At 36.1% G+C, this 13,470-nt stretch overlaps 1 protein-coding gene across 2 annotated transcripts in view; it reads left to right on the forward strand.

Annotated features, from left to right (window-relative positions):
• The window catches only part of LOC128862263 (LIM/homeobox protein Awh), a 95,306-nt gene that overhangs the window by 73,094 nt on the left and 8,742 nt on the right, over positions 1-13,470 (forward strand). Inside the window, exon 4 of one of the 2 annotated variants that reach the window (XM_054100795.1) lies at positions 3,176-3,409. In XM_054100795.1, the coding sequence (XP_053956770.1) occupies positions 3,176-3,409 (234 nt within the window). The remainder of the gene's footprint in view (positions 1-3,175; positions 3,410-13,470) is intronic. The other variant, XM_054100797.1, reaches the window with a different exon arrangement.

Here is a 13,470-nt window from a genome sequence, read left to right on the forward strand (position 1 = left end):
GAAGATGTGCTTATTCCACGCAGTCCCATTATTCCCACGGACCTGTCATTAGATTTCAAACAATTGAAGTTCCCCATTCGCCTTGCCTTCTTTATGACAAATGGCGAAATTGTAAATTATCTTAATGAGTTTTAAAATTCGAAGATCTACTTCCTGGGGCACATGAAGTGTTACTTAAATTTGGCATTTATTCGCCTAAGGGACATTAATCGCCCCTAATTGTGCAATACAACAAGATTCGCTTAGTAGCAAATTATGAGAATGCCATCGAGACAACTATTCTTAATGAAGAGTCGAAAAGAGAAGATGTGCTTATTCCACGCAGTCCCATTATTCCCACGGACCTGTCATTAGATTTCAAACAATTCCAGTTCCCCATTCGCCTTGCCTTCTTTATGACAATTAACAAGACCATCAGTTCAACTGAGCAAATTAAATTTAGAAAATCGGTAATCTTCACATGGTTCGTTATAGTTTGAATGCTCACGAACCGGGTAATCAAAAAAATTATTTGCTTTGCTGAAGGCGGAAGAACAAAAAAATTGTCTACCACAAAACTCTTGGTTAGGTTTGGCAATAATTACTGAATGTAAATGAATATTTTTCACATGATTTTGCACCTAAAAACAAGTCCCAAAATCTCAAATTTATGTTTTCTGATTTTTCTCTAGAATAGAAAAACAGCTTTTTCAGGATTTGTGGCTGTAGCCGTTCGGGCTTTCGTTAGTCATTCGGTCTTCATTTCGCACTCATTTCCAACTTCCCTATCTAATTTTCTTTGTAACGATAGTTCCACGATAACCTTCTCTACGGCATATATTTATGTATATATTTTTATAAATATTAGAGATGAATAGAAAAATAGCCGTTGCTAAGAGCTCTACAGCATTGCAGGGACTTTACGCTTATCAAACCTTCATTCCGTTCGGCCTTCATTCGATTCGAGCGAACACTCCAAAAAAGTAGTCAAACACAATAATTTAGTTTCCATTACAGTTTAAAGCGCATTCAAGTTCATTCATTCTCTGAGATTTCGTCTACCACAACTTTATTCGGTATATGATAGCAATGATTATACAATACAAGGGACAGCAAGTATAAATAAGTAACTGGATTTCGTCTGGGTTTTTATGAAAATTGCTATGAAAAACACACAATTCGTATTAGACCTATATACATATACATATGTATATATAATTGGCGCGTACACCCTTTTTGGGTGTTTGGCCGAGCTCCCCCCCTATTTGTGGTGTGCGTCTTGATATTGTTCCACAAATGGAGGGACCTACAGTTTCAAGCCGACTCCGAACGGCAGATATTTTTATAAGGAGATTTTTCATGGCAGAAATACACTCGGAGGTTTGCCATTGCCTGCCGAGGGGCGACCGCTATTAGATAAATGTTTTTCTTAATTTTGGTATTTCACCGAGATTCGAACCAACGTTCTCTCTGTGAATGGTTATCATGCACCAACCCATTCGGCTACGGCGGCCGCGATAATATTAGACTTAGGTTTAAAAATAAAGTAAGATAAATAAACCTGCACTTCAATATTTTAAATGATTTGTGTATTAAATGATAAGACTTTCTTATTAATTGAGAATTAGTACTTCCATCTGTCTGGGCAGAACTCTTAGACTTTTGGCCACAATACAGTAATTTTGTGTTAACGTAGCCACACATTTGATGTTTTTAATTCTCCTCTCTGCTACTGTGGCCATTTTGAATTTGTGAGATCTACAGTGTAGGGGCCTTTGTAAGTTATATCTTCGGCATTTACAGTCTGATCATTAAGTATGATATATCGACGTTATTGCCTTAAGAAGATAAAAATTCGTTATTTACCGACTAGATTTCAGTTCATTCCACCCTAACGTCCACCTTTTTACCAGTAAATTGAACATCGTCGAAAATTATTAAACTTTTGTTGGTTGAAGAAGACTTAAAACAGAATTTATTGCGGAAGTGAACGAAATTTAAAAACTTTGTTCATATCTCCGGCATTTAGAGAGGGATAATAAAGGAATCGAAATTATCTTGCAAAAATACTTAAGACTCAGGAGTGATCGGCGAATATTTTGACGTGCAAGGTGGTACCGCCTAATGGGCACACTATCGACATCAGAAGCAATAAGCTTGGTTTGGTGACTAGACGAGAACGAGAATAGTTTTGACAAAACAGGTACATTATTTCGACTTAAGACTTTTTCTTTTAATTCACAACAAAGTTTCCACTTTGGAAGCAATTTTTCAGTATTTTGAGTTAGAGAGATGTTAAATTGAGCGTTCATCTTATTTTTGGCCAGCTGGTGGTCTACCCTTTGCAATTTTTTTTATATTACCGCAGTACAGCCACTGTGTTTTCTAATCAACCTTTTATACTTATCGACGGTTACTGAAAACGAAATGACTTAAACTAATATTTATTTGGCCGCCAATGATAGACATTTTTTTCTAATAGCGGCAGCTCCTCGGCAGGCAGTTGTAGACCCACAAATTGGAGGACGAGTTCAACTAAACACCCAATAAAGTGTGAAAGCGCCATTCATATATAAGTACCTGTATGTATATTATTTATGAGGTAAAGAAAACTTTCCTAGGGATCAAATATTTTGTTTAATCCACTTAGTTTTCCTTTTACTTGTGCTACAACAAACGGTCAATAAACATGTGATCTAGAATTTTTATTTCCTATGGTAATTTAAGCAGTAGATTAAATATCGCCTATCATTAAATCTCAAAAAGAAAACAAAAACAACAATATATTGTACTATACATATGTATGCTTATGCATCTATAAGTGCATATCTACTCATAACTTTATGGGGCATGCCGCTTTTTAAACTCGTACTCACATGGCGCCTCTATAGTTGTAATACTCCTCGCTCAGTGAAGAAAGGCAACAAAAAATAATAATTCGAAAATATTTTAATTCACCTTTAGCGAATATTTGCAATCAACCAATAGCACTAATAACAATTATATGTTATTTCTTATTTCTTTTACCGTTAATCCGCACTCGGTCACTGCCACTTTCGGCATTCAACATTGCTGATGATGACACTACTGCTGCTGATAACTGCCCCATTGATTGCCTTGATTATATTCTGCTGGCGCTACATTCTATATCTGCATGCATGCCACGACACCAATGCAAATGCAACACACCTATTAGACGGCTGTGATGGTGATGGTTATCACAAGAGTAAAACGAAACGTGTGCGTACCACCTTCACCGAGGAACAATTGCAGGTGCTGCAGGCCAACTTTCAGATCGACAGTAATCCGGATGGGCAGGATTTGGAGCGCATCGCATCGGTGACCGGTCTTAGTAAGCGTGTAACGCAAGTTTGGTTTCAAAATTCGCGAGCGCGACAGAAAAAACATATTCATGCTGGTAAGAATAAAAGTAAGTAGTTGTTGTAGTTGTAGTTGTTGCAAGGCACTATAGTGTAGTTAGTGCGCTTAGAAGAGTTGCGAGCATGCGCTTAAGCAAAGCACTTAGCATAGAATGGCTAACAGACGGCTTAATGTTTATAAATGCATTGCGTATGTATGTACGTATGTTTGTAAGCATGTACTGGACTGGGTATATTTTGTAAGTTCTGCAGACTTTTTATTAGACTCTTTTCGATTATATCCGGGAAATTTCACTCACTTCACACTAACGCCCTGTAGTAAATTCCGAACATTGACCAATTTGATCTCGTTTCAATATTTCTAAAAACTTACTAAAAACTTCTCTGGGCATCTCAATAGACCTTTGTGGCCCCCGAATATTGTAGCTTGAAAAATTAAATTATCTCCAGCACTCTTATGTAAAGCTGTTGTATCCATTCGACGTCGAGAAAAAAGTTCTCCTACTCAAGGGAAACGCGCGCGCGTGCAATGAAGTGGTCGCAATTTCAAAAATGCGTAAATTGCGTTACGAATTTGTCTAGCATATTCTCCAAATTAAGTCCATGATAGTATTTCATGTTACCAAATATAAAGAAATGGGCCGATGAAAGCAAATTTGAATGGAGTGAAGAGCTCATCGGCGAAATAAATGTCTCGTTTTTTTATAATTTTTGAAGGCAATCAAAACAATCGTTCGATGAAATATACGGAGCCAAAAGCAGATTGTGTAGAAAAATAAAACGTCCCCCCCCCCCCCCCCCCAAATATAGAAGTCCATCCTTAATTTTTTAGTGACTTATTGAGACATCCCGTATTAGTGAAGTATTTGTTTCGCAGTCATAAATCAGTAATGGAATGTAAAATTTGATTGAAATTTGTAAAAATGTATGCTAAAGTATCGGGCAAAGTAGCCGAATGGGTTGGTGCGTGACTAACATTCGGAATTCGAAGAGAACGGATGTAAGTTCAAATCTCCGTGAAACACCAAAATAAAGAAAACGTTTTTTTCTAATAGCGGTCGCCCCTCGGCAGGCAATGGCAATCTCCGAGTGTATTTCTGCCATGACGAAGTTTGTAATAAAAAACCATTTGCCGTTCGGAGTCGGCTTATAACGCACGCCACAAATTGAAGAAGGAGATCGGCCAAATACCCAAAAAGGGTGCAAGCGCCAATTATATATGAATATATGTATGTGCATATATTTAAAAGCCCAACTGTGATGCCGTGATTATGGAGATTTAAAAATTGATATCTTTAATTTTTCGGCATTTAATCCATTATACTCTTTACAATCATGTCAAAGCCACTACTTGTGATAACAAATAAAGCTGAGTCCTTATTCGCTTCGCACAATGGCCTTTTTCATTTTTCCTGACACCATCAGCAGATAAGCCGTTGAATACTTTCAATGTTGATGCATTATGGCCTCGTCAGTTGCGATGAGCGAAAAGAATAACTTTGTTGAACTCGTCAAACAGCACCAGCTGTAACCCAATGGTGATATTTGAGAATTAAAAATTTACACTTTCTACACGAATAGTAATTTTGACTATGTGCAAAATAAATGCCAGCCAATAAGATTTTTTAATTAACCTCTATCTATAATTTTTTAATCTATAATTTTTAGTTAACCTATATCTTGCCGTGTGGCCAACGCAGCCGAGTGGGTTGGTGCATAACTACCATACGGGAATTCGTAGTTTCGAATCCCCGTGAGCATCAAATAATAGGAAAAGTTGTTTCTATTAGCGGTCGCCTCTCGGCAGGCCATGCTCAACCTCTGATTGTATTTCTGCCATGGAAAAGCTCCTCGTAAAAACCATTTGCCGTTTAGAGTCGGCTTAAAAGTATAGGTCACTCCATTTGTGGAACAACATCAAGGAACTAGGAGAAGGAACTTGGCCAATCACCTAACAGAAGTGTAGGCTCCAATTCTTTATTTATTATTTCATCAAATTTTCTATTTGTTTAATCCCCGAAAAATCTGTAGTTACCCGGTATTCTGCATTCATTTGTTCCACTTTTTAAATTTCAGCTGTTCGAAATGTAAAAAAATAAAAAAAATTGAAAATATTTTTTATACAACTTTTAATAACTTGTTTTGGTTTAGTTTTTAAAATCTAGATTATGTTTTTAATTTTCGCAAAACGTTTTGTAAAATTTCAATATTCATTTTAAATTGAAGTAGGTCTCACAAAGAAACCAAATCTTAAACCAAATCTCTACTAAGAATCAACTTGCATCGATTTGTATTATAATTTCCACTCGTTTTGAGTTTTTCAATTACATACTTTTTCCTCTTAAATTTTTTCCGATATTTGCCATTCTTATATCGAATGCTATGAAATTCAAAGAAATTTGAATGCAAGAACGAACTTATTAATTGGCCTGAAATAAGTACAATTGTAATTCAAATATCACGACTGTTAGCAGTCAGTTTAGCACTTAAACCTTTCCCTGCTGGGCATTTGCTAACATTATCTGCATTCACCTTACATTTGGTGAAGACTGGTAATTCTTATTCGCTTTAAAGTTTCCGCTTAAAACCGTGTGGCGCCAGGCGTATTGATTATCGAATACATTGGATAATATAAAAGTCTAACTTTGCCGCATTTTCTCATGCTGCGACTAGGTTGGTTGTAACAGTTAAGTTAATTTTATGCTAACGTAAGTAGAAGCCTGTGATGACAATGACCCACCTATCATCGCAAATTATGTAATCTTGTTAAGGCACTACGGGGAAAGAACAGTACTAGTAAGAGTAAGAGTAACACAAATTTTCTTATTTCTATTCTCACTGTGCTACTACATACAACTCAGGTTGGAGTGGCTGCTAGTGAGAAAAATCAAAAATCACGTCAGAAATCAAGAGCCAATATGACTACAAATACTTGTATACTTACAGCATATTGTAGCATATAATACGTAGCTAGAACCGTATGCAGCATTTTAAATTTGACGCTACAACTTCAACTAAAATTTCAGTCAAATAATTTAATGAAATTTCCTAAATATTAGTGGATTTTGAAAACAAGCGTATACGATTTACACTAAGCAGAAAAAACCTGCCCTGAATGCAGACTTTCTTTCTAAAATATCCACAAGAAATGCTAAATATTTTCGTTATATTTTTATAAAAAGTAGCTCATTCAACAACATAAACGATACAAATCTTAGTTTAAATACCTACAAAATTAAAAAAATTGTCAAATTTTCTAATCGAAATTTCAGTATACAGTTTTGCAGATCAATTAATTTTATGCAATAAAATGTAAATTTTCCCTGTAATTTTTGGTAATTTTTCTGCTAAGTGTCTGCATATTTTCTTTCACATGAAAATCATTTCGGCAGCAAAAAAACAATAATCCATAAAGAAAAGCAAAAATCCAACCCGTCCTTAGGCACATCAAACCTATCTTCAACCTCTTGCGCTGTAAATTAATTTCAAAAGGTACCGGTATCACGTAAACCAATTTCTAACGAGCTCTTAGGTAAGTAAGTAGATAGGTGAAATGGTGGAGGTACCAGTCTGGCACTCCCCTAGTAGCACTAAGGCCCTGTTTTGATACCATTACGAGACCTCCAACAGGCAGATGTCTACAGCCAGCCAGAGCTGTTATTGTAACGGAGAAGATTGATGAGATTTAGGCGCACTGCCCCAGACTGTCGAAGAAAGGAGCACCCAGTGACCTTAACCCTCTAGTACCCAAGACCGCCTGTAGACGGCCTAAGTTTATTTCACGCTTATTCCCTTTTAAAATACCATTTCGTTACTTTTTAAACTCTTTCTAATTTCGGAAAGTCCCAAAATTATTACTGGTGCATTTGCAGCAGCGTCTTGTTTTTTAATCAGCCGTCATAGTCATTTGAAGTCGGAAAATAGTGAAAAGCGCTCAAATTAATTATTCTGCAAAAGTGGTGTATTTTAAAAATTAAATAAAAATATTAGAAGTGTATTTAGCTTATAATAAAAATTATCATAGTGTTGCTGGTTGTGTTCAAAATACGAAAGTTAAAAATAATAACAAAAAAAGTGTTTCCTGTATTTTATAAACCTTTGAAGACAGCCCGTCTAGAGGCGGTCCTGGGATAACTCGGAATAAATAACACTATGCGGTAAGTTTGAAATTTTGATATTTTTAGAGGGGGCTAAGCTTAAAGTTTTGGTTTTTTAGAAATGAATCAACGACAAAAGTCTAAATTATCATCCCTCAATGATGAAGATATTGCAACATTTTTGGATTTACTAGAAATCGACGATGATACAGACGTGGAAGAAGATTTCGAAGATCTTTTAGACGAAAATGTGGACGATGCAGAATTACCTATCGACACTGGAATTGACGAGGTGATTAACAGGGCGGTAAATTTGTCAGATTCTATGCAGGAATCAGAAGTGTGTGTCAATTTATGTACATGTTGTCAATTTATGTCTCGTTGATCATTTCAATAACAGGTTTCAGTCCATTCCGACGACTCAACGTTTATGTGACGATGAACAAATGTGCGCACCGAAGATGAGGACTTTCCTTCGACAATATCTGCCAGATAAACCACATAAATGGGGTATAAAACTCTTCGTTTTGTGTGACTCCTTCGGATTTTGTTATAACTTCGAAATATATTGCGGCGCAGGAGACAATGCTGTTCTGACTGATACACCAGATCTTGGGGCATCAGCGAATGTGGTGGTCCGATTTTCCCGTAATATTCCAGATTTTAAAAACCATATAACATATTTCGGCAACTATTAAACGTGACTGCCACTTCTGGGTTATCTAAAATCACGCGGAATACATGAGCTGGGAACTATTCGTTCAAATCGAATTCCGAATTGCCAACTTCCGACAGATCTTGATCTCAGGAAACAACCCCGTGGATATTCAACTGAATTTTGTGGATCTGCTTTAGGAGTTGACATTTCTTTATCAGTTTGGAAGGACAATAAAATAGTGTGACTCGCATCGGGTTACGCAGGCGAAAAGCCCTTCCGGAATGAAACAAATGTTATAAATAAGGTGTCGCGGTTCGTCCACTCAGAAAAAAAATTTGTTGATGTCGATGGAGTCCGTGAATATAATAGTCATATATGGGGGGCGTCGACCTCATGGATGGACTAATTGGGCGATATAAGATTCCAGTAAAGAGCAATAAGTACACAAACCGACTTTTTAATCACCTGCTTTATATGGCCATGATATACGCTTATGTTTTGTTCAGAAGAATTAACAAGATTGACCCGCATGCTAGGCAGTACCAACTGCCGAACTTCCGGGCAGAGATCGCATACGTACTATGCAAACAACAATATTCTTCAATACCAAGAGCTCCAGGTCGTCCATGACAAACTCCTCAAGTAAAATTTACTGGAAGAAAAACTTACTTACCTCCTGACGACGTTCGCTACGACGGAGTTGGACATTTTGCAAAGTTTTTATCACGCACCGGTAAAAAAAGGTGCAAATATCCTTGCTGCACCTCCGAAACTCAAATCGTGTGCCGAAAATGTAATCTGAATCTTTGTTTTTCCCAGCAAAAGAACTGCTTTCACAATTTTCACCATAAATAATTTGCACCAACTACCTATTTATGCCCAAAAGCATGCCTTTCTTTTGTAGACATTTTTCTAAAACTATTTGAAATAAGACTGACTGTTTGTTTTGTATTGATTTCTGTTAAAAACTTTGTGTTTTGTCCAATAAAAGAACGTAATACACTGAATTTGCAAGTTTTTCATTTAGATTTTTTTTTGGCGTTCTTTCCCAAAGCCGCCTGCAGGCGGGGTAAGGTTTTATCCCTATATAATCGATCAGGGAACAAAATTTCACTTTCTTGATAAAGAACCTATAATTTTACCATAATCCCTACCCAAAACAATTTTTTTCATTCAAAAATAAAATTTGGGCACTAGAGGGTTAATAGTCTGGCTGCCAAACCCTGACATTTACAGAGAAAGTACTCAAAAGTATCCTTCTGCAATGTGGGTTAAAGCGCTCTTGCTTGGAATAATTTCTATTGAATGCATATAGTCACGATATTTAAATGAATATAAATAAAATTAATAATATTTTAAAGGATTTTATTAATAATTTTGTACAGTGTACAGATAAGAGTATATTTAAGAACAATCAGGAATGTTCAATGCAGCAAGACATTTCTTTCATTCCCATACAATTTCACTACGTTTAATTTCTTTCGCGCATACCTGACATCTTCGTTGAAGCTTTTATTTACTTTGTGTAGGAGGAATTTTTTTTGGAAAATATCTGCAATGATGCAATGATGTGCCATGTGCAATGGAGTTCCTTCGGAGTTTTGGGTATTCAGGAATATTAACAATTTGTAGAATTTCTTCTGCAATCTTCAGCTGAAATTTTTAGTATGAATATTTCTTAGAACAGATATATGCACACGCATCACGCACAGATATACATATGCTGCTGGAGCAGATAACAAGTTTAAGTATACTGAAGTTTAACGAGCTACAAAATCGTATATCCGAAAATTTTCTAAAAATTTTGATCAAAAAGTTTGTAGTTTTGATTTACAAAGGTTTTTTTATAGTGACAACCAGAAGGTATATAATTCCACTTCAAAGTTTTTTAAAGAAACCATCTCTGTGAAGTTGCCAATACTGAAATTGAGACTTTCACTTATTATTTCAGATATATTTTAAATGAACATGTAAATATCTATACACAAGTTGGCGCAAAATTAATCACCCTATCGAAAGATTTATGCTTTTGCAAATGGTGTCGTACGTCAATCACATTTGACACTTGTGAATTAGATAGCTACGGTGTACAAACAGATAAGCAGTAAATAAATAAAGGTCGAAATAAAAACTTCCATCACTCCAAATAATCTCTTTTCCAAAAACACGACCGGTGGAGGGGCAGATCTGTATGTGTCTGCAGCCACAGCAAAGGGCTCAGCGCTCCAACCACTTCAAGGCTAGTTGAGACCTGTAAATCCAGGCTGAACAATGGTACCGGGACAAGGGCAAGGGTACAATGGACTTATTGTTTCCTGAGTGCTGTACTTGCTAGTTATCCTGACAAAAAAACAAAAACCTCAATATCTGTCATTGTCTATAAGTCCATAATTCTGATTCTAGGCAATCCAAATCAAAGTTTACTAAAATGTGCGCGCGCAAATGTAAAGGTTACTCCAGACTGAATTTAGTCTTCCTTAGTTGTTTTTTATTTTCTTATGAAGAAAATTATTTTAAAAAATGTCTAACTCATATGTTTGGCTTTGCTTTGTTTTTATTCCGATTAAAAAAAATATGTTATTTGTTTTAATAAATTGGGAGCACGAAAAATGCAAGACTTGGTTTCCATCAGATAGCTAACATGGCGGTTAAAAAGAAAAAATGAAACTACATTAAAATCAAAAATTTATGTATCATAGTAAAAACTATATTTTTATAAAAACATTAGCGCACAAGGTTTAGCATGGTCATACATATATAAGTATACTTATATACATATTATACTAGCAACCCGCCCAGCTTCGCACGGGTATAAAATATATACCCTATGTCACTCACTGAAAAAATGATTAAAATCGATCCAGTAGTTTTGGCTTATTCATTATTGCCCGTGGCCCGCACGCGTTAAATTTGGAGTAAAACAATTCTCCTTTCTTTATAGTATGAAGATTTCCTGCTATCTTTGGGATATCTAAATTCATACCCTACATTTTTACATATGTATTTATTTTATTTTTACAACAATTACTATATTACAGAATGTCTTTATATACAACGTTCATAGCCTTCTTGTCATTAGACAATACAAACATGTTTTCTCTAGAGGTTACTCTTGAAAGAGCGACATACAGTTGGCCATGTGAAAAACAGTCAACACTCAAATCTAAGCCTGCAACGTTGAAGGTTTGACCCTGAGATTTATTAATGGTCATTGCAAAAGATGTCTTTACCGGAAATTGTAAGCGTTTAAATTGGAATGGTAGATCCGATGGTATCAGAGGGATTCGGGGAATCAATACATCTTCTCCGGTACCACATCCTGTGAGTATTGTGCACTCTATTATGAAAGTTTTCAGTGATTTTACCAGCAAACGCGTGCCATTGCAAAGTTTAGGTGGACTTAGGTTTCTTAATAAAATAACAGGACAACCTATTTTCAGCTCCATTTTGTGAGGAGGGAGTCCAGACGGTTTCAAAGAATTTAGAAATTCTGTAGGAGATTGAACAGCTTCTTCCAAATCGAGAACAGTATCGACCGAGTAGTATATTTTCGTCGGCGCATCAATCTTTGAAATAATCAAGTTATTTACTTTATCTACTTGTTCGTTAGTTGGTGACAGAATAGCTCTTTTTTTAAACCAAGATATTGTCTTATAACTTATGTTATCAATGTCTGGATAGACATTGTTGACTAACTCTTGGATATTGTCTATCAAAACACAAAGGTTTTCTAGGTTAATCCTTCCTTCACTTTGTGTTAATTCTCCATTGCCAACTTTTACCAGCATCTCTGGAAATAGCCTGTTCTCACGTGAAGATGACGAAATCCTCATATTAGTTTTAAGCTCTAATTTATTGACATGCGACCAAAGGTGGGATCTTTTTAGCGAAGCATTTATTTCGTCAGCACGTGTTCCTCGAGTCACAACTGGTAGGATTTGACGGAAATCTCCTGAGAACAGAATTGTACGTCCACCCATAGGTGCATTTTTGTTGCGCAAATCGCGCATTGTCCTATCCAGTGCTTCCACAGACGTCTTGTTTGACATGGTAGCTTCGTCCCAGACTATTAATGAGCAGTCACGCATCAATTTTCCTGTATTGCTCTGTCTAGAAACACTACAGACGCTGTTATCATCATCGGTGGCGATTTTCAGCGGGTGCTTCATTGTAGAGTGTGTGGTTCGGCCTCTTTCCAAAAGACTCTTTCCAAAAGAGTAGCGGCAATGCCGGATGACGCAACAGCTAACGCAATTATTCCGGTAGATCTCAATTACTAATTACTGTAATATCTTGAAAAATATTGTTTTTAATTATATGCTGTAAAGAGCCATATACATAGATCTACACATAGTAGAAAAAGTCTGCGTTCACCTATACAAATATTCTTTGCATTAGAAAAAGTTCAAAACAATAAATATTTCAGAATTTTTTTTTAATGAGTTTTATTTAGTTCACTTAAACGTAACTATCACACATATTTTGCTACCAATAACAAAATCAAATTTAAAATGAGATCACATAAAATTTAAAAGGCCATTCAAACTAAACGGAAGAAGTTTGCGTTCACTTCAATAATAATAAAATAAAAGGCTTAAGATCATAGAAATGTTTTAAAATTAATAGCTAGTTGGATATCCACGCCTTTTTATGACTTCTAGAAGGCGTCTTTTCATTGATCCAAATAGTTTGGCTGTTATTTCTGGACTTATGGCTTCCCATTCCTCTTTAAGCGCGTTCTTAAGCATTTCCTTGCTAGTTATTGTACGCTCTCGTATTTTTTTTTTTTTTTCTAAAACGTCCCATAAGTGCTCAATGGGGTCAAGTCAGGTGATTGTGAGGGTGGGCGAAGTTGTTGTGGAACATTATACAACAACCACAATCTAACAATCTCTGCTTTGTGTTTCGGGTCGTTGTCCTGTTGGAAAACAAATCTTTCACCGAGTCCCAGTTTGATTGCACTTTCTCTCAAATTCGTTTTTAAAATATCGAGATAATCATGTCTGTTCATTATCGACTCAATAAACTGTATATTTCCAACGCCCGAACTAGCCATACACCCCCATATCATGGCACCTCCTCCCCATGCTTTACCGTAGGTACCAGATTTTGCTTTCCAAGTGCCGTTCCGTTTTTCCTCCAAATAAATTTACGACCTTTTATTCCGAAAATGCAAAACTTGCTCTCATCTGAAAAAATCACACTATTCCAAAACTCAGGTGGCTTGTTTACGTATTCCTTGGCGAAAGCCATCCGCTTAAGTCGATTTACTCGCGATATGAAGGGTTTTTTTCGGGTCACCTTGCCGTGAAATCCGATTCTTTTTAGAATTTTTCTTACTGTATCTGGATGTACT

The sequence above is a fragment of the Anastrepha ludens genome, chromosome 4, assembly GCF_028408465.1.
Source record: "Anastrepha ludens isolate Willacy chromosome 4, idAnaLude1.1, whole genome shotgun sequence".
Lineage (NCBI taxonomy): Eukaryota > Metazoa > Arthropoda > Insecta > Diptera > Tephritidae > Anastrepha > Anastrepha ludens.